Source organism: Rutilus rutilus, assembly GCF_951802725.1.
Source record: "Rutilus rutilus genome assembly, chromosome: 7".
Classification (NCBI taxonomy): domain Eukaryota; kingdom Metazoa; phylum Chordata; class Actinopteri; order Cypriniformes; family Leuciscidae; genus Rutilus; species Rutilus rutilus.
The window spans coordinates 49004166-49026323 of NC_140221.1; the positions used below are offsets into that span (position 1 = coordinate 49004166).

Sequence of the window (22158 nt, forward strand, 5' to 3'; positions counted from 1 at the left end):
AGGTCGTTGTTCCATGAAGCATGGAGTTAAGTATATACATTTAAAGACTAGCCAATAAGTAGCTGTCTATGAGTCTACTGCTCCAGGCTACTGTTGTAAGCACGAGCTCTGTCTGATCGGTCTTGGCGGCGGTGTTGCAACTTTCTATAGAGATATTCTTAATGTTTCTCAGAAAACAGGACACAGGTTTAATTAATTTGAAGTGCTTGTGCTAAATGTTACACTCTCGCCGCGTTATCGACCAGGTAGAACAATTCTCCCAAACACTAAGGACAGATTCACAAATAACCTGCCTGATCTGTCTCAGCTTCTCAGTGTACCCAAGCACACAAATGAACTAGAGGAAATGACGGGCAGTATTTGAAACATTTTCTCTAGTACATAAGAAACTGTTGTACCGATCAGATTAAAAAGAGTTCGAGTGAAAACAGTATTACTCACGCTATCAAGAGAGAAACTCGTAATCTAGAGCGTCAATGGAAACAAACTCATCTGGCTAGACTAACAAATAAACAGACATCACCTGAACAAATTGTTCCATTACAATTTATGAATTTCTTCACTGAGAAAATCGAAAGCATCAGAAATACGATTTTACAATTACAATGTACTATCTTTGGCAGCGTTTTATGATTCAGCCTCAATTATCGCCCCTCAAGAACAATTCCAGTGCTTTACAACTATAGGACAGGAAGAGCTAAATAAACGTATCTTTGCATCTAAACCAAAAACATGTTTATTAGATCCAATACCCACTAAACTACTGAAAGAGTTGTTACCTGTAGCAGAAGAGCCTCTTCTCAATTTTATTAACTCTATTATTATCTTTATCTCTTGGTCATGTTCCAAAATTGTTCAAGCTGGCAGTTATTAATCCTCTCATTAGGAAATCACAATTGGATCCAAATAAATGATCAAATTACAGACCCATTTCAAATCTTCCATTTATATCTAAGATACTAGAAAAAGTCGTGTCCGCTCAATTGTGCTCTTTTTTGCAAAATAATGATATTTATGAAAAATGCCCGTCTGGATCCAGGCCCCATCATAGCACAGAAACTGTTTTAACTCGTTAAAATGACAAATTACTTACTTCTAGCTTCTGACCAAGGCTGTATCTCAATAGTAGTTTTACTTGCTGCGTTCATCACTATAGATCATAAAATACTCTTAAATCGACTACAAAATTACACTGGTATTCAGGAACAGGCATTAAGGTGGTTTAGATCGTACCTATGTGACATTTACCAGTTTGTCTAAATGGGGGAAAATCTGTGTTCAGCCCTCTGCTATTCTCAATTTATATGCTGCCACTTGGTAATATTATTAGAAAACATGAAATTAGTTTCCACTGTTATGCCGATGATACTCTTATTATTTTATACTTAATTATATATTTCATCAGGACCAGATGAAATCTCTAAATTATCCAAGTTTACAGAGTGTGTTTAGGATATAAAATATTGGATAACCTGTAATTTTCTTCTATTAAATTCAGCTAAAACTGAGGTATTACTTATTGGACCATAACTAGCTGTTGTCCTTCATCCTCAATAAACAAGCTATCATTAGTCCAAAATGCAGCCGCCAGAGTTCTTACTGGGTCAAGAATATATGTAAGGAATAATGTACATCCAGCCGGTTGTTCTCTCAAAATAACCCCAGACAGGGTGATACTTTATTAGCCTGACGGGGGTTATTTTGAGAGAACAACTGGCTGGATGTACTTTATCCCGGTTATTACACGGCTTCTTGCCACATAAGTAAATAATTAGACATGAAATATTGATCTGAGTTGAAATATTTTATTAGGTCTTAAAACGCAGAGCTTCCGTGGATAGAGCAATTGCTATCACAGCAAGTTCAAATTAGACAGACATTTAAGAGATACGGTATACAGTCATACCACTTATTATACAACATTTCGCCACATAAATAATTATGGAGATAAGAGATACTGATTTCAGATTAAACTGTTTTAAAATCGTACCTGTTTGTATGAAACAAGAGAGAGCGAGTCCACGATACTGGATGGCATAATTAAATAACTGTACACAAAATATTGATTTACTGAGTTTTAATAATTTATTAGCTCACCAAACGCAAAACTTCCACGGAGAATAAACGTTCCTAGCAATGTAAAGTGCTGCTGATTTCAGTGACCGGGATGAGCCTGCGTTATCTGCTTTGAGTGGTTGTTATCTGGGAATAACATAACGCTGGATGGCGCGATTGACCAATCAGAATCAAGTATTCCACAGAGCCGTGTAATAAGATCATATAACACCAGTTTTATCATCTCTACACTGGTTCCCTTCAGTATCAGTTACAGAAGTGTTGCTACTGACCTATAAGGCCCTAAATGGTTTAGCTCATGTGTGTTTAACTGATCTTCTATCAAGTCAAGTCAAGTCAAGTATATTTGTATAGCGCTTTTTACAATACAGATTTCAAAGCAGCTTCACAGTATTAAATAAAAATAATACAACAAGGTTTGTTTCTAGTGGAATTTATTGATTGATAAAATCAAATTAGATATCCCCAGAATATCCCCTTACAATCCATCACGCTCTTAAAGCTCACAAAACTCTGGGCTTCTGATAATACCTAGAATATCTAAGTCCTCTAAAGGAGGGAGAGCGTTTCCACATTTGGCTCCTAAACTCTGGAATAGCCATCCTGATAATGTCCGGGACTCACTCTCCCTCCCAGTTTAAATCTAGATTACAGACGCATCTTAAGCATTCACATAATTCATCTTATTACCTAATACTCCAGTTATATCAAATCAAACGCACATGATTATCTCTGCTTAATGTGAGTGAGGGAGTGCAAGCAGTGAGTGAGGACCAGTGCTCTTGTGACAACTTCTCACCAGCAAAATGTATATTTGAACTGATATTTGGCTGTCCATTACTTTTTCTTATTTTCTTCTACAGCATATGAGTGGAAACCCAAGCACAACATCGACACAATTCATGCAGTTCATATATAATCTAAAAATAAGGCATTGCTGCTATTCTGATGTCAGCCATTTTTATTATGGCGATAGTGGAGGAGAATAGAAGCTCTTTCAATGGAAGTAAATTTCAACAAACGTTCAAATAAATCACAAAGTAAAACACACATGTGCTCAACAGCGAGACTTGGACGTTTAGTTGGTCGTGAACAAAATCAGCACAATGAAAAAGTGTATGAAATGCCAGATTAGGAGGTTTGATTTATTCTCTCAGGAAGGGCTGCTGGCGGAATATCTCTCTTGTCTCAAAGTGGGAGCCTCCCTTCAGGAGCCGCAATTAATGACACGCGATTGTTTAAGCTGTGGCCTTTCCCATCCTCAGCACACAGAGAGGAAACAGGAAAAGGAACTCCAACTCCCTGTGCCTGAACAGAGAGAGGGGTGGAGACGCTGGAGGAAAAGAAAGGGAGAGTTCATTTGAGTCAGGATCGAGGGATGTGTGCGGACGGGAGTTTCTGACAGACACTCGGTCTCTGGGACTGAACCTTCTTCTCTGTGGATGTGCACGAACTGGTTGGCTGTGTCTCGCGGGGACAATGGGCCACATGTCCTCCGTCACGCTCTGTCTGATTGGCTGCTTGCTCACAGGTAACGCTGGGCTTCATTCACTCTGTCTCTCTGGTTTCTGCTCTATGGGACTCCAGGGGTTTGTGGTTTGTCTGTATTTGTTGTATTGGTGGCTCTGATCATTAAGATGAAAGAAAGATCCCATGTAACAATAGCCAAAACTTCTAACATCATGTTTTCAAAAGATGAAAAATCATTTTGCAGGAATATTGCAGTACACTCATGTAAATAACAGAAAGTTAGACAGGTAATATTATGTTTAAATTTAGATCATTGATGTATTGTTTTGGTTGATTAAGTTTCTGTATCATGATACTACAGAAGTGGAAAGGGGACAGTAATACTCTGCTGGCTCCAGCTTAAATAAATAAATAAGAATAATGTAAGTTTCATTCAGTGATCCCCACCAGATCTTCCTCCTTTCTCCACAACCCACCATTACACTGACAAATCTTCACTGCCTTGGGCACAAATATTCCCATCACCAGTAATATGAACATATGAAGTAGTGCAAGAGTGAGCCTGACCGACACATGAAACATTTATGACCGACACATGAACACACATGAACCGACACATGAACATGCTTTGAAAATGAACATGAAAATTGCCAGATTTATGCAGATTGTTTCAGCTGATGGTGGCAGAGAAAGAAGTGATATGAAAATGATCAAACAGAATTAGAGCTACACGCCATCACTGCTCAATCCTTAAATATTACACAGTGATGTAAAGTGCAAGGCGTATGTAGAATAAAGTTGTCACCTTTATTTATTTAGCTCTTTTTACAATAATGATTGTTTCAAAGCAGCTTTACAGTGATAAACAGGGACATTTTGGATTTCATCTGTTGTTCAGCTGAAGTCAGTTCAGTGTTGATTCAGTTCTGTTGTAAAGATCATCAGTTATTAAATTAGTTCATTTCATCTATAAAGCAGTTCTGGAGAAAACAGTGATGTCATCATCAGCTCGTACAGTCAGATCAATAATACTGTTGAATATTAAATGTCCACAACTAATGAAGCCAGAGCCGGCAGCGGCGCGAACACAGACATCAGTGACAGAATAGAGGAAAACCCTTGAGAGAAACCAGACTCAGTCGCTCAGTTCTCCTCTGGACTGAAGAACCAACATGATGTGGGTTAATTCCTGGCTGTATCACTAGTCAAATTGTAGATTGATGACATTCAGAATATTTTATTCAGTTCTTTCTGCGTGAAGATTGGGATACAGTACGCCAGCATGTGGTGGGGGAGTCTAGGCTGGCCATCGGGTCTGCGTAGAGGATAAAGTGATATCAGACGTGAAGAGAGACGGGTATGTTCATGTTCCCTAACTAATCAGAAAAGCAGAACAATAATATCAAGCTAGTGTTGTACTACTACACTCAAAGATAAGAAAAGTCATTATTCATCTTGACAGCCTTGTTTGGCTGCCTGTTTAAAGAGTTGTTTTAAAAGCCCAACACCCTTTACACTCACACACTCACACACTCACACATACACAGATTCTTTTTTATAGCCCATCAATCCAGATACAATATCTCAACTGCACACGCAGTGATTTTAGGTGTTCAGTAACAATCGCAGGGTGAAGTTTTCAAAACCCTTCTCAAACAAAAATCGATTTCCAACACCATGAGTAACACCGTCACCAGTGAGTTTAGCTGACCTTGACTTCTGTATGTCTGTAATGTAACTGTGAAGATGAGTGTGAGAGAAGTGAGAAGGTTTCTCGAGAAACAGGTGAGAGCCCAGAGGAAGCTTCAGTGAGGCCTGATCGAGCCCTGATCGAGCCCTGGACGAGAAAGTGGAGACGCGACGGGCCCTGGCAGCATTAGCACTCGCTTCTGCCCGACAGTGGAAACACGGCTAGTGATTAAAACACACCTTATGTGTGTTTCTGTTTCTGAGCCTTAAAGCAACAACATGGAACTTTTCCTCTGCGGTCGCCCTACAGGTTGGAAGCGGAATTGTCCATTACCGCTGTCGTAAAATGATTTACGGTTACTGTCAACGCATTCTCATCCCCAAATCGTCACTTTCAAACATTCTTCAATATCCGACGCACAAAGCACCCTTAGCGTCAATATGAGACGCTTCGGTTATGGGTAGGTTTAGGTCTGTGGTAGGGTTATGCGTCTCATATGGACGCTAAAGGGTGCTTTGTGCGTCAGATATTGAAGAAATTTTGAAAGCGTCAGTATATGACGACTTGGGATGAGAACGGGCTGTTACTGTATATGAAGCATGCAGGTTTTTTTCATATGGGCAATGATAATATTATTAATCTTCCTCCTTTCATAATTTATGCATGTTTAGTAGACTAAACATTTTAACTCAAACATTTGCGATTTGCATGTCGATTGCAATGCTCAAATCTGAACAAGAATGATAGCGATAGCATCCTAACCACCTAAAACTAGCATGTTAGTGTTTACTAGCTACCAGATTGATAATTCGCTCATCTTCTAACGTTAGCTGATTCATGAAGATAAATGGAGGACCAGATAGTTTCCGTAACGTAGCCAGGCAGACAACAGATTAGAAAAACTAAAGATAGTATGCAAGCAATTTACTTACTAGTTCAACAGCATGACGGCCAAGTCAGCATCAGTCTGACGATAAGCTCACGCCAGCGAGCAAACGCTCGACCAATATTGATCCTCGTCCTGCCTTTCAGTTTATCACTCTCCCTTTTCCTCTTCCGACTCTACTCCCACAAAACCTTGGACTTCTTACGTTTCGCTGCTGCTTCAGCCATGACGAAAACAGACGCACGAAAACAAACGCGCTGGTTGGCCTGTCACGGCCGAATTTGAGGAAGTGAGGAAGCGAAGTGACGTATGCCGTAAAGCAGTCGAATTTTGTAGTTCTTTTTGAGCTCTGGTTACTACCCGCACCCCGAAGTTACATAGTGCCAGTAAAAGCGATACAGACCCGTCAGGCTCTGGCAGACGTCTCATTCAACCTATTGTAAGTCGATGTACCATCACAAGGGTCTTGGAAATATATTATGAAGGTTGAAAAACTACATGTTGTTACTTTAAGTCGGCTGTATTTGTGTATCTGTCATGGACCAGTAGTTTTATGGCTGTATTTCAGAGTGTTGTAACATACAATGTTTTATGCGGTCAGAGTTGAACTGCTGAAGTGTTTGAGTCGTGGAGTGCAACACACAGAGAGTTTATGCAACAGGAAGTTAGAGTCGGTTTGAGTCTCATAATGTTCATGCCACATAAAACAGGCACATGATCTCCTCGTTTTAATGGCATAATGAATTGTTTGCACATTACCTGAAAAAATTATTGAGAACTGTTGTTGATGTTGATTTGTTTGATTCAGAATCGCATCAGCTGTGTTACTAAATTAGAAATAGTTTTATTGACGAAAGAAGATCCCGTAACGTTAGTTCAAATATTTGCTTAATTTATATTTTCACTCAGTGAAATCATTCTACTTGGTTAGATGGTTATTGTGCCATGTCTTTAGATCAATTTTTTTTAAAGGATCTGACAGAATTTCCAAAGCAAAGAAGATTGTGCAGAAAAGTTCTACAATCAGCGGCGACGAGCACGATGTTATGGACGACATGAGCATGAAGAGTCGTGAGCAGGAAAGTTCCAACTCCAACTTTGCTCAAGCTTTAGACAAACTAACTGATAACATTACGAAGGTAATAGAGGAGAAAGTGAATACTGTGCTAGCCGCGATAAACGATCAAACAGTTCAGTTCCAGGCCTTAGTGGAGCGAGTGGGCCAGGCGGAGGAGCGAACTGCTGGAGATTTAGCGGAATCCCTGCCGGCTACGGTGGCTCATCTTCACAATAAAGTGGACGAAATTTCAGCGCACATCGACGATCTGGAGAATCGCGCAGGTGTAATTTGCGTCTAGTCGGTTTGCCTGAGGGAACAGAAGGGAGTGATCCGGTCCAGTTCTTTGAGAAGTAGCTGCCTGATTTTTTTTAAAGATGGCAACGAAAGCAGGACGGATCAAGCTTGATTGTGCTCATCGTTATTTGGCACCATTACCAGGTCCTAAGCAATGACCCAGGCCTGTCATCATAAAGTTCCATAACTGTACGGACAAGCAGCGTGTGTTGAACGCAGCTCGCCGTGTTGGCACGGATCCCGAAAGGAGCGCTGACGCAGGTCCGAGGGTTTCATTCTTCAATGATTATTCTGCGATGGTGATTAAGAAACATACAGTAAGGCGTTCAGAGTCTGACGAAGAGCCTACGTGCTCGAAACGTTACCACCTGTGTGTGAGTCTGTTATTACATTTTTCACATTTTTGGAGCCATGGTGTGCTGACTTTTTTTCCTTTTTTATTAAAAGAGTTACAAGCAATTAGATCGGCTCTAGACTGTCTCCTTACTGTGGATCCAGAGAAGAATATAAGATACTCAAAACAAAGATTTTATGAGCATGGAGATAAACCTTGGAAATTTCTAGCATATATTGCAAAACAATGTGCAGCATCTCAGTTTATTGCTACTACTGGTGACTCAGATGATAATATTTTCTATGCACTGTAAAAAATGTCTAACCTCCCTAACTCAAAATTTTCTAGTGACTGATAACATCTAAATTTTTCAATTGGCCCAAGTGAAATTCTGTAAATTATAAAATTAAATTTACAGAATTTCACTTGGGCCAATTGAAAAATTTAGATGTTATCAGTCACTAGAAAATTTTGAGTTAGGGAGGTTAGACATTTTTTACAGTGTGATAATAAGAACATTAATAACTGTTTTAGAGATTTTTATATAAATGTGCATTCTTCTGAGAAGGAACAAACGGTTGACTTTTTTTCTGAGATTAATCTTCCAACAATTTCAGTTACACAAAAATAATCTCTCAATGGCCCTATCACTAGACAGGAGGTTATTAATGCTATTAATGCTCTAAAGAACAGTAAATCATCTGGGCCAGATGGGTTTTGCGGAGAGTTCTTTAAGGAGTTTCAAGAGTTGCTTTTAGACCCATTACTTAATATGTTTAACTATTTGTTTGTGGTTAAAGAATTACCAAAGACCCTTAGAGAAGCTAATATCTATCTTATTTTAAAGAAAGATAAAAGCCCTGATTTATGTTGTTCTTACAGGCCAATTGCATTACTGAATGTAGACTGGAAATTGCTTTCTAAAGTTTTAGCAATGCGCCTTGAAAAAATTCTGCCTACAATAATTTGGATTGATCAAACAGGATTTATACAGGGTAGGAATTCTTCTGATAATATTAGACGCCTTTTAAATGTTATGTACGCCTTTTAAAGGGAAATCCATAGATGGGCTAGTGCTGTCTTTGGATGCGGAGAAGGCGTTTGACCGTGTGGAATGGTCTTATCTTCTCTTTGTTTTGGAAAAATTTGGTTTAGATGAACATTTTGTGCAATGGATCAGAGTGCTGTATACGGACCCATGCTCTGCTGTGTTGACGAATGGCTTTAGATCTGATTATTTTCCTATACATAGACGCACCAGGCAGGGTTGCCCCCTGTCACCGCTTTTATTTGCGATGGCTATAGAGCCTCTGGCTGAAGCAATCAGATCGGCAACATCTATTTCAGGTTTACAGATGGGACATATACATCATTAGATTGCGCTTTATGCTGATGATGTATTGCTTTTTTTATCTGAGCCCGAGAGGTCAGTTCACACTCTGATTGAGTTGATTAACTGGTTCAGTACCTTCTCTGGTTATAATCTGTAATCTTATTTCCAAACCTAATATTGTGCCCTGGTTTCCTTTTAAGTGGTCACCTCTGGGTTTCATCTATTTAGGTATCTCAATCTCTACATTTATGAAGCAAATGTATGAATCTAATTTTGTTCCTTTATTTGAGAAAATACGGCAGGATTTAGAATGCTGGAATTCCTTGCCAGTATCTTTGCTTGGTCGGATAGCACTTGTGAAAATGGTTGTATTACCCAAATTATTATATCCTATTCAAATGGTTCCTATACTATTCTCAAATAAGGCATTAAAGGGCATGAATAGCTGACTTCCTCCTTTTCACAATTTCCTTTTAAGAGCTCTTTTTTTTTGTTAAGAGTTTTCAAAAAAATAAAAGGAATTTATGATAATCAAATTATAGTTAACACTCTGAAAGCGTGGAGGTCGGTCTGTAGGCTTGAAGGTAGATCGAAATTGACTTCTTTCTTTACCCCAATATTAAATAACCCTGATTTCACCCTAGGAGTATTGGATGATGGTTTTAAACGTTGGTGTAACAAGGTTTTTTTCGTTTCCTCCAATTGAGACATTATATTATTAATAACACAACACTTGTTAGGAATTGTGAAATATCTTCAATTGAGAGGTTATTTTTATCATCAGGAAAAAATGTCTCTGGGTACGTTTTATGGTTCTTTGTGTTCAACCTCTTCTGCTGATACACAGAGTTTTGAAACTAAATGGGAAGAAGAATTAGCTACTGACATTGATGATTAAACATGGGATGACATTTGGTCTTATGCTAAGAAAATATCTGTTTGTACACGTACGAGACAAATGCAATTTAAAATCATACATTTGAACCCTTCTCCATCGTCTATGTGTTTAAAATGTAAAACTGAAATAGGTACTTTAACAGATTGTCTGTGGTCACGTAACAGACTGCAACGGTATTGGCGTTTGGTTCTGGGGGAAATGGATAAGATCTTTAATATTTAGTTGGATTTTGACCCAGTGTCACGGATGTTGGGTATACCTAATGGACGCATTGTTTCATCTGCTAATAAGAAATTGTACAATATTCTATTCCTTTGCTGCCAGAAAAATTATTTTACTTAAATAAATCTCCATCTCTTAAAAGTTGGCAGGAGGTTATTTTTTAGTTGATTCCCCTGGAGCATCTTACCTATGCATTACATAAAAAAAAAAGCCAGTTTTATAAAGTCTGGACCCCATATCTGGACTATTTGGAAACTTATCTTCACCCTATTATATTACAAGGAATTTTGTAATTGTATAACTCTCTGGACATTGTCCTCTTCTGCATCTTTTTGAAATATGTTATTGTTTTGTTTTTATTCTCTAACCTGTTTTATTATGGTGTAGTCCTGTTTTATATATAAATCTGAGCTATTGGTGTTCCTTTATTTTTATTTTTTGTTTTTCTGTCTTGTTATATTTGTATTATAATGAAAAATTCAATAAACATAATTATAAATACATTTAAAAAAGAGTTTTATTGGCTTATTTGATTAATCTGTCTAGACAAAGAATTACAGCAGAAGATCACATTTACAGAATAAAACAAATACAATAATATGAGGAGTAAATGTAGAGATGAGTTAATATGCAGGGATATGCAGACAAAACAAACTGAAACGTAACATCAAGGGGTTTGTAAAGGTAACATATATTTGAATGTACATATACTATAGCAGTCAGCAGACCTCATTCATGAGTTTTCCTTTCAGATTAAATAATGATCATTCCTGTCCTGTTTCTGCAGGCAGCGCTCTTGACATCTCAGACATGTCTCTGATAAATCCAGACCCAGTTGGGTCTTCGGCGAACCTGCCGTCACTCCTGTGTGTGAGCAGTGACTGGACAGCTTCTGGCACCAGTTCGCTGAGTTTGGGCCACGAGTATCCTGATGTGGACGCTCATGTTTTGAGCACTGAACCGGACCGAAGCTTCCACTCTGCCGCAAAAGTCATGTGGATTTCCCGCAATCACACCTTTGGAGCTTTTTACTGCCAGGTCAAAAACTCTAACGGGAGTAAAATCTACACCTACAAGATGCTCCATGAAGGTAGTGAATCTCCTTTGAAAGGAAATACTTATTTGTAATGGCACAGGCCAGAATAAAGACACACACTGCACTTGTAAACTGATCATATGTCGTTTTTAACTGTTTCCTTTTTCTTCAGCTGACTTCTACCCTGAATCTCTGACAGTCACTGTTAACAAAGGTGAAGACGTTAAACTCCCTTTCACGACAAAGAAATATTTACAAGAGGACATAGTCATCCATAAAAACGGTAGGAACTCTGAAAACTCATGAACAAATATTTGTGTATTGTGCCTTGAGAAATTACATTTACATTTAATCATTTAGCAGATGTTTTTATCCAAAGTTACTTACAAACGAGGAGAGCAATAAAAGCAATCAAACCAACAGTAGGGCAACAATATGCAAGTGTTGTGACGAGTCCCAGTTAGTCCAGTCATTTCGATGGCGCTTTTTACAATACAGATTTTTTCAAAGCAGTACAAAGATAACAGCAAACAGGACAGCACAGGACACGTAGCAAGTTTAAAAAAAATGTTTTAGTAGATATATTGAATAGTAAGTGTTAGTCTTAATAGGTCAAATGTTGACAAAAAGATGCTGGGAACAGCAGCACACAAATACCAAATATTTAAAATAAAAGGATTACTATGTAAAATATTATTATTGTGTACATAAAGATATGGTGAATCCGGCGTGTCCCGTAGATGGTCTGTTGAGCACTTTGACCTCGCGCACGAGCAGTTCCGTTTGCGCTCCGCAGACGCATTCGGTCTTTCCACTATCAAATTCCGTCATGTAAATAGCGAATCCGCCATGGCGCATTTAAAGGGAATGGGAGATGAGACTCTGATTGGTTTAACGCACGTAAATCCCAAAACACACCCATTACTCATAATGAGAATAGGGACGACCCTTTTAGACCATGCACCGGGAGCACCGGCCATTTGTCCCGTAGTTAAACTAGCAAAAGTGGATTCGGACGCCCTAAGTGAACTTGCGCCGTGCGCTTTAGACCATGCGCTTAGATCGTTCAAATAGGGCCCTGTGTGTCTTTGCTGTTAAGATGTGTGTCAGTTTGTGGTCTGAAACATTTGCAGATGATGGTTGTTTTATGAAAAATATGGCAGCAGTCGCCGGCTGTTAGGGCTGATGGAGGAGGAGGAGGTTTGAGAGAGGGTTTTGAAAAGCATGTTTTTGTGGTTCTAGCTGTTGTTTTTTTGTTTGTTTTTCAGGATGTTTTCAACACACAATACCCAAAGGAGACATTATGGACATAATTCATTTCACAATAACCAATGCAGAAGTTCAAAGTCATGCTGGATTATATTCCGTACGTTACATTTCTAAAGCTCCGTTCAGCTCAGCAATAACCCGACTGATTGTCAGGAGTAAGTCCTTCAGTTCATGCTTTCTTACCAAACACCACAATAATTGAACACACTCTCTAGTAATGGTGCAAAAAGTACACACTTGACATTTAATTTACAAGCGATGACTGTGAAATATTTGAGATTGAATGTGTCATGATCATAAAGATTCATAATACTGCTCCTCACTGTAAGATGCACTATAAAATGTCTTTATTGGCCATCCAATTGGTTAAGTATTTCTTTAGGAGTTTGTGGGAAGAGCCCTAATACATTTGTCTGGACACTCCAAGCACAATTAGGTTGCTTTAAAGTTTAAACCGTTGGCTGAATGTGCAGAAAAGTATCATGTTCATATTATCTTCCCCTTTCAATTGAAGTTCCTGTTACATCCCAGCAGAATGTAAGCTTATGTAACGGTCAGTTGTTCTGCTAACAGGTTGTGAGGCTGGTTTATGGGGCGTGAATTGTACGAAACCGTGTCTGCCCTGCGCTAATGGAGGCGTGTGTCACGACGGGACGGGAGAATGCATCTGCCCTCCAGGCTTTAAAGGACACACCTGTCAAACCGGTAACACTCATATTCTTAGCCAATATACTCAGAGAGAGCCCGTTTATTACAAGGGACATATTTAGCTCTAATGTTTACATGATCGGTCTATGAATCAGACCCTATTGTGACAGGTTTTTATGGCTAGGTTCTCAAATATCCCATGGTGTTTAGAGATTAAAAAAGAAACAAGTATTTATCTGGAACTTTCATGTTGGAAAGCCTGACCAGAAAGTTTGAAATGGTTTAAAAAGCTTGAAGTTTGAAGGTTTTGAAGGCCATAGAGTCTTTTTGATCATCTGTTTTTTAACAAAACCATAAGCCCGAGTTTGGTGGATGTAGCTTGAAAGCTCTAGGAGGAGCATTTTAGCCTCAGAAAGAATTATAATAATTTTATTGTGTTAGTGTTGTGTTCTCTCGTGTGTGTGTGTGTGTGTGTGTGTGTGTGTGTGTGTGTGTGTGTGTTCTCTCGTGTGTGTGTGTGTGTGTGTGTGTTCTCTCGTGTGTGTGTGTTCTCTCGTGTCAGTGTGTGGTGAGGGCCGCTTTGGCCCCAGCTGTAAGGAGCGTTGTGTGTTCACTCATGTGTGTGTGTGTTCTCTCATGTGTGTGTGTGTTTGTTCTTTCGTGTCAGTGTGTCGTGAGGGCCGCTTTGGCCCCAGCTGTAAGGAGCATTGTGTGTTCTCTCATGTGTGTGTGTGTTTGTTCTCTCGTGTCAGTGTGTCGTGAGGGCCGCTTTGGCCCCAGCTGTAAGGAGCGTTGTGTGTTCACTCATGTGTGTGTGTGTGTTCTCTCATGTGTGTGTGTGTGTGTGTGTGTGTGTGTGTGTGTGTGTGTTCTCTCGTGTCAGTGTGTCGTGAGGGCCGCTTTGGCCCCAGCTGTAAGGAGCGTTGTGTGTTCACTCATGTGTGTGTGTGTGTTCTCTCATGTGTGTGTGTGTTTGTTCTCTCGTGTCAGTGTGTCGTGAGGGCCGCTTTGGCCCCAGCTGTAAGGAGCGTTGTGTGTTCTCTCATGTGTGTGTGTGTTCTCTCATGTGTGTGTGTGTTTGTTCTCTCGTGTCAGTGTGTCGTGAGGGCCGCTTTGGCCCCAGCTGTAAGGAGCGTTGTGTGTTCACTCATGTGTGTGTGTGTTCTCTCATGTGTGTGTGTGTGTGTGTGTGTGTGTGTGTGTTCTCTCGTGTCAGTGTGTGTGTGTGTGTGTGTGTGTGTGTGTGTGTTCTCTCATGTGTGGTGTGTGTGTGTTCTCTCATGTGTGTGTGTGTGTGTGTGTTCTCTCATGTGTGTGTGTGTGTGTGTTCTCTCGTGTCAGTGTGTGGTGAGGGCCGCTTTGGCCCCAGCTGTAAGGAGCGTTGTGTGTTCACTCATGTGTGTGTGTGTTCTCTCATGTGTGTGTGTGTGTGTGTGTGTGTGTGTTCTCTAGTGTGTGTGTGTGTGTGTGTGTGTGTGTGTGTGTGTGTTCTCTCATGTGTGGTGTGTGTGTTCTCTCGTGTGTGTGTGTGTGTGTGTTCTCTCATGTGTGTGTGTGTGTGTGTGTGTGTTCTCTCATGTGTGTGTGTGTGTGTGTGTTCTCTGGTGTCAGTGTGTGGTGAGGGCCGCTTTGGCCCCAGCTGTAAGGAGCGTTGTGTGTTCACTCATGTGTGTGTGTGTTCTCTCATGTGTGTGTGTGTGTGTGTGTGTGTGTGTGTGTGTGTTCTCTCGTGTCAGTGTGTGTGTGTGTGTGTGTGTGTGTGTGTGTTCTCTCATGTGTGGTGTGTGTGTTCTCTCGTGTGTGTGTGTGTGTGTGTGTGTGTGTGTTCTCTCATGTGTGTGTGTGTGTGTGTGTGTGTGTGTGTTCTCTCATGTGTGTGTGTGTGTGTGTGTGTGTGTGTTCTCTGGTGTCAGTGTGTGGTGAGGGCCGCTTTGGCCCCAGCTGTAAGGAGCGTTGTGTGTTCACTCATGTGTGTGTGTGTTCTCTCATGTATGTGTGTGTGTGTGTGTGTGTGTGTTCTCTCGTGTCAGTGTGTGTGTGTGTGTGTGTGTGTGTGTTCTCTCGTGTCAGTGTGTGGTGAGGGCCGCTTTGGCCCCAGCTGTAAGGAGCGTTGTGTGTTCACTCATGTGTGTGTGTGTTCTCTCATGTGTGTGTGTGTGTGTGTGTGTGTGTGTTCTCTCGTGTCAGTGTGTGTGTGTGTGTGTGTGTGTGTTCTCTCATGTGTGGTGTGTGTGTTCTCTCGTGTGTGTGTGTGTGTGTTCTCTCATGTGTGTGTGTGTGTGTGTGTGTGTTCTCTGGTGTCAGTGTGTGGTGAGGGCCGCTTTGGCCCCAGCTGTAAGGAGCGTTGTGTGTTCACTCATGTGTGTGTGTGTTCTCTCATGTGTGTGTGTGTGTGTGTGTGTGTGTGTGTTCTCTCGTGTCAGTGTGTGTGTGTGTGTGTGTTCTCTCATGTGTGGTGTGTGTGTTCTCTCATGTGTGTGTGTGTGTGTGTGTGTTCTCTCATGTGCGGTGTGTGTGTTCTCTCATGTGTGTGTGTGTGTGTGTGTGTGTTCTCTCATGTGTGTGTGTGTGTGTGTGTTCTCTCGTGTCAGTGTGTGGTGAGGGCCGCTTTGGCCCCAGCTGTAAGGAGCATTGTGTGTTCACTCATGTGTGTGTGTGTTCTCTCATGTGTGTGTGTGTGTGTGTGTGTGTTCTCTCATGTCAAGTGTGTGGTGAGGGCCGCTTTGGCCCCAGCTGTAAGGAGCGTTGTGTGTTCTCTCATGTGTGTGTGTGTTCTCTCATGTGTGTGTGTGTGTGTTCTCTTGTGTCAGTGTGTGGTGAGGGCCGCTTTGGCCCCAGCTGTAAGGAGCGTTGTGTGTTCACTCATGTGTGTGTGTGTTCTCTCATGTGTGTGTGTGTGTGTTCTCTCGTGTCAGTGTGTGGTGAGGGCCGCTTTGGCCCCAGCTGTAAGGAGCGTTGTGTGTTCACTCATGTGTGTGTGTGTTCTCTCGTGTGTGTGTGTGTGTTCTCTCGTGTCAGTGTGTGGTGAGGGCCGCTTTGGCCCCAGCTGTAAGGAGCGTTGTGTAGATGGTCTCTGCCGATCGCTGGTCTTCTGTCTCAGGGACCCGTACGGCTGCTCCTGTGCGTCTGGATGGAAGGGCCTGAACTGTAGCGAGGGTGAGTCTAACACACACCAGATGTTTAATATCCCTCATCTTACTGGATAAATGGTGTTAATAATGGTAGTACTGTGAACTAGTTTTGTTGAAGATGTTCCGAAGTGAAATGCTATGTGCAATGAAAATAAACACAGTTCAAATATATATATATATATATTCTTTTTTAAATTTTAATGAAATAAAATGTGAATTGTATTTTATTACAACCCTAATCAGTTAAGAAGTGATATTTCTGTATTATTATGATGACTTGGACACGTCTTCTGATTTCAGCTTGTCCGTCTGGTTATTACGGCGCCGACTGTAAACAGAAATGTGTGTGTGAACGGGGCGAATGCAATCGATTCCGAGGGTGTGTGTGTGCAGGCAGGCATGGAGCTCGCTGTGAGACACCAGGTGAAAATCATTTTAATTCAAAGCGAGTGAAACTGTCCTGTGTTTCTGGGAGATTTCCGCGCTCAATCCATGTCTGCATGTGGTTTCTTCGAAAGACACGAGACCTGTGATCACGAGCAGTCTGAGAGACATCGAGCTCAACTCTGGCGTCACACACACGATCAACTGCTCTGCGTCAGGCCAGCCCGCTCCTTTACACGGGGAAATAACCCTGGTCAAACCCGACAAATCCAAGCTCTATGTGAGTTGGCTCGCAGTGACATCATCATTACACTGTTTCAGCACGAGTTTCTGTCCTCTAATCTCTGAGAAATCTGATAGTCTCTTTTGTTTTTCTCAGGCAGTGGACACACAGACAGAAAATTATCAAACAACGTCCACATTCAGTTTGGAGAAAACCACTCTATCTTCTGCTGGCCGCTGGTTGTGTCAGGTGAAAACCAAAACCTTTCAGGAGGAGAAGGAATTTAAGGTGAATGTCAAAGGTGAGATTCTTCAACCTTCTCCATTTCTTTCCCAGCAAAGTTCCAAACAATTATAACAGAGTGTTTCAAAAGCCAAAATGTTGCATGGCTTTGAAATTAACAATGTCTATTGTGGGAATATTAATAGTAACTATTTAATGTGGCAGGGTGCCATAATACCGTATTAAAGTAAATAACAACAAGTAGTCAAAACAGTCTCCCCAAGATTGCTGGGTTTTCTTTTACAGTTTGCATGTAGAACATAAAAAACCGAGAGAGGGAATTAGGTTATAATAATGAGTATGTGTGCTTTCACACTGGTGTTAAAAGTGGCTCTGACTGGCTTAGAACCTGAGCGATTGGACGGACAGAAATCAATGTTTTCCTAAGGCTTCTCTTCATGCTAATACTGTAAAACACAAATGCTCTGACGTTCATGTAAATCTGTTCCTGCTCCGGTTCTACTGTGTCTGTGATGCTGTTAACATACACAGTCACATAGAGCACTAACCCATAATGTGCAAATACAATATTTTCATGGCATTTAGACTGACTGTGATTAAAATCATGTTTGCCGTCTCTGTCCCACAATAAAAAGTCTTTATAAACACACTTTGTCATGGTAAATGTGACTTCTGGGTCCTTTATTATGTAAAGATGGCTTAGCTATCAGTGCCCAAAGTTTGTAATTCTGTGAATTTATAAATATATGAATTGCAGCCCGGATTTTGGGACTGGATCTGCGGTCTGATAATTAGTGACCTCTAATGTAGAACGTGTGTGCAGTCTAAAGCAGGAGATCACTGGCATAAAACAAGCAATATCAAGAGAGAGGAAAATATATAAATTTTACTTCTGCAATAGTTAATGCATTAATTTCCAGAACAAGCCAACTAACAGGCCGTTTCATATGTAAATCATAAGTCTTGTCTTGTGTCAGTTCCACCGCAGGCTCAGAATCAGCCCGTCCTGAGCGGCAGGGGTCCACATCACCTGATTCTGCTGGTCAATAAAGATCCCTTCACGGGAGATGGACCGATCACCTCGGTCAGGCTCGTCTACCGGCGGTTCAGCGAGTCCACATGGAGAAGCCTTGAGGGTAACGGAGCTTAATGTGCTCGGAGTTTCTCAATGTGTGTGTTTTTGTGTGGTCTGTTTCTGTGTAAAACAGCTGGAACATTTCATATCCGAGGTTATAGGTGACTGTGTTGCTCTTGGCAAACTGTCTAGTGTAATAAATATTTCCATTGTGCAATAGATTACAAAAAGATGATGGAAATCTGATGAGCTGAACATATTTCTGATGGTTGTCACATACAGAACTTATTATGACTAGTCAAGAATGAGGGTGAAGTCATTGCTCCGGAAAGACCCTTTCATTTCAGACTGGAGGAAAAGGCCAGAATCACTGACCGCATCTGATGTTTGTGTTTCACTACATGTAGGGGGAGCTAAATGTGTTTATTGGTGTTGGCACAAACAGAAGGACAGTGCAACTAGTGAGAGAGAGAGAGAGAGAGTGTGTGTGTGTGTGTGTGTGTGTGTGTGTGTGTGTGTGTGTGTGTGTGTGTGTGTGTGTGTGAGAGTGATACTACCAAAAGAAGAAAACAAAACCCCACAAAGATCATTGGGAGGGGTGTTTAGTTCTGAATAAGAAAACATTCTAAACGTCACTGTCATGAACACATTTGTGTCTTTGCCTCATTATTCTTGCTGTGTGGAATTGATACCCAATATGTGGAAAGTCTGTGAATCTGTTGCTGGATGTTTGAGTCTATCCCAGATATGAATTAAAAAGAGACACATTTGTCTGTGTGTTGTACAGTGAACGGCTCTCTGGTAAAGCTGGATAATCTTTCTCCCATGATGCCCTACACTACACTGGTGCAGCTCAGTCGCCGCGGACCAGGAGGAGCCGGCCAACACGGGCCCGAATCCACTTTCTCCACACAGATGCTCGGTAAGAACTCTTCCTTAACCCTAACCCTAACCCTCACCAAATGATGAGATATTAAAGTGTGTGTGTTCTGTCCTTAGAGCCACTCGTGGGTGTGAAACTGACGCCTGTCAATCAGACCTCCCTGGTCCTGTCGTGGGACCCGGCTCCTCCCGACGACACCTGGAGTTACAAGATCACGTGTCAGCAGGTCGGAGCTTCAGGAACCGTGAGGAGATTCCAGCTCGTGTCTAACTCCTCCAGTCTCCATCTGAGCGAGCTGAAACCCAGACACAAATACCAGTGCAGGGTGACGACGACCAGCAGCGCCACAGATCTGCCCTGTCCCACCGCCAGTGCCTGGACGCTCAGCAACCGTAAGCATGATGTTATATCTCCTCATGTATATGGATTCCTGTTGTTACTGTTACCTAAACTTGTATATCTACACTACTGGTCAAAAGTTTTAGATCGGTAAGATTTTTTATGTTTTTAAATGAAGTCTCTTCTGCTCACCAAGACCGCATTTATTTGATAAAAAAAGAATATTATGACAATTTAAAATGACTGTTTTCTATTTTAATATATTTTAAAATGTAATTTATTCCTCAGATGAAAGCTGAATTTTCAACATCATTACTCCAGTCTTCAGTGTCACATTATCCTTCAGAAATTATTTTATTATGCTGATTTTATGCTAAAAAAACATTCATTATTACTTTCAATGTTGAAAAAATTATTTGATGAATAGGAAGTTCAAAAGAACAGCATTTATTTAAAATATTTTGTAACATTATAAATGTCTTTACTGTAACTTTTGATCAGTTTAACTCATCCTTGATGAATAAAAGTATTGATTTATTTTATTTATTTCCCCCAAAAATTTAATTAAAATTCTTTCTTACCCCAAAATTTTGAAGGGTAGTGTTTAATGTTACAAAAGCTTTCCATTTCAGATAAATTCTGTTATTTTGAACTTTCTATTCATCATAGCATCATGAAATAAAAATGTAAAAAACTGTTTTCAACATTGATAATAATCATAAATGTTTCTTGAGCATCAAATCCTCATATTAGAATGATTTCTGAAGGATCATGTGACACTGAAGACTGGAGTAATGATGCTGAAAATTCAGCTTTGATCACAGGAATAAATTACACTTCACTGTATATTCACATAGAAAACAGTCATTTTAAATTGTAATAATATTTCACAATATGACTGTTTTTGTTTGTATTTTTAATCAAATAAATGCAGCCTTGGTGAGCAGAAGATACTTTTTTTAAAAACATAAAAAATCTTACAGATCTAAAACTTTTGACCGGTAGTGTATATCTCCTCTGAAAGCTCTCTTGATGTTAGGGTGTCGCCAATTGATTTCTACAGTTCTGTTCACATTACACACTGTTTTGATAGAGACTTCACAGAAATTCATGAAGTTGATGCCTCATTGAGCACAATGACCAGATTAGAGTTGTGCAATAGGATAGTTTGCACTTACAGGTGATCAAACATTTAGCAGACGGTTTTGTCTAAAGCGACTTACAAATTAGGACTAAATTAAGCGAGTCATCGTGAAGAGGCAAAAACAACGCAAGAAGTGCTCAAAATACGAAGTTCAGGCATTGTTCAGAGTAGCATAAGCCCGACAAGCGAGGATTTAAAGGAAATGGAAAGTTTTTTTTTTTAGTTTTTTTTTATGAGGTTTAGTGCTGACGGAAGAGATGGGTTTTCAGCTCTCTTTTGAATGTTGCCAGGGATTCTGCGTTCCGGATGAGGGTGGGGAGAGTTTTCCACCAGCATGGAACTGTGAATGAGAATGTTCTGGAAAGTGATTCTGTGGCTCTCTGTGATGGAACCACGAGACGTCGCTCGTTGACCGATCGTAGGCTTCTGGTAGGGATGTAGACTCGTAGGAGAGAGTGAAAGTAGGAGGGAGCTGAGCCTGTGATAGATCTGTAAGAAGCGTCAACGCATTGAACTTGATGCGAGCAGCGAGTGGTAGCCAGTGCAGAGAGATGAACAGAGGAGTGACGTGGGCCCTTTTGGGCTCGTTGAAGACGAGACGAGCTGCAGCATTCTGAATCATTTGTAGAGGTTTAGTTGCACATGATGGAAGTCCAGCCAGAAGAGCATTGCAGTAGTCAAGCCTAGAGATGACCAGGGCCTGGACGAGAAGTTGTGTTGCATGCTCAGTTAGGAAAGGCCTGATCTTCCTGATGTTGAGCAGTGCAAACCTGCATAATCGAGCTGTCTTTGAAATGTGATCTGTGAAGGTCAGTTGGTCATCAAATGTTACTCCAAGATTTCTGACCGACCTTGATGGGGTGATTGATGATGAATCTAGCTGGATAGTGAAGTCGTGTTGGATTGACAGGGAGGACGAGAAGCTCAGTCTTTGCCAGGTTGAGCTGCAGGTGATGATCCTTCATCCATGTCGAGATGTCCGCCCGACAGCTTGAGATCTGTGCAGCTGCTGTGGGATCATCTGGTTGAAATGAGAGGAATCTGTGTGTCATCAGTATAGCAGTGGTGAAAACCATGTGCCTGTATGATGTGTCCCAGTGACGTGGTGTAAATGGAGAAGAGCAAGGGTCCAAGAACTGAACCCTGAGGAACCCCTGTGATCAGCTGATGTGCTTTGGATACCTTGCCTCTCCATGCGACCCTGAAGGACCTACCTGTGAGATAGGACCAGAGACAATTTATATAAGAGACATGCCACTTCCTCAATCCTCAATAGAACTATATAAGGAAAACCCGTAACGGCAAAGATGGCGGTTGTATGCACATGTCCCGCCCCTCCCGCTGGAAAGCCAATCATCTGCTTTTAACAGTCAAGCCGGGAAACATTTAAACCTATCGTCTGGTTCCACTGACGCATGCGCACAGTTGAGGTTTTGCGACAGCGGAGACGATTTGGGGAAAGCAAGTTGTTGTGTGTGCAAGATCAGTGACAGGGCGCATATTTAACTCAGAGCCATAGA

The 22158-nt window shown here is 41.0% G+C and overlaps 1 protein-coding gene across 2 annotated transcripts in view; it reads left to right on the top strand.

The window, feature by feature from the left end:
* tek (TEK tyrosine kinase, endothelial) overlaps positions 1–22158 on the top strand; it is a 45356-nt gene that overhangs the window by 702 nt on the left and 22496 nt on the right. For both annotated transcript variants that reach the window (XR_014627917.1, XM_084413473.1), the window contains exons 2-13: positions 3342–3607; positions 11051–11353; positions 11472–11582; positions 12568–12723; positions 13142–13273; positions 16235–16372; positions 16648–16770; positions 16866–17011; positions 17111–17255; positions 18175–18333; positions 19060–19194; positions 19272–19547. Coding sequence is in view for 1 of the 2 variants with exons in the window: in XM_084413473.1 (XP_084269599.1) it covers positions 3342–3607; positions 11051–11353; positions 11472–11582; positions 12568–12723; positions 13142–13273; positions 16235–16372; positions 16648–16770; positions 16866–17011; positions 17111–17255; positions 18175–18333; positions 19060–19194; positions 19272–19547 (2090 nt within the window). In the remaining variant the exon portion in view is untranslated. The remainder of the gene's footprint in view (positions 1–3341; positions 3608–11050; positions 11354–11471; positions 11583–12567; positions 12724–13141; positions 13274–16234; positions 16373–16647; positions 16771–16865; positions 17012–17110; positions 17256–18174; positions 18334–19059; positions 19195–19271; positions 19548–22158) is intronic.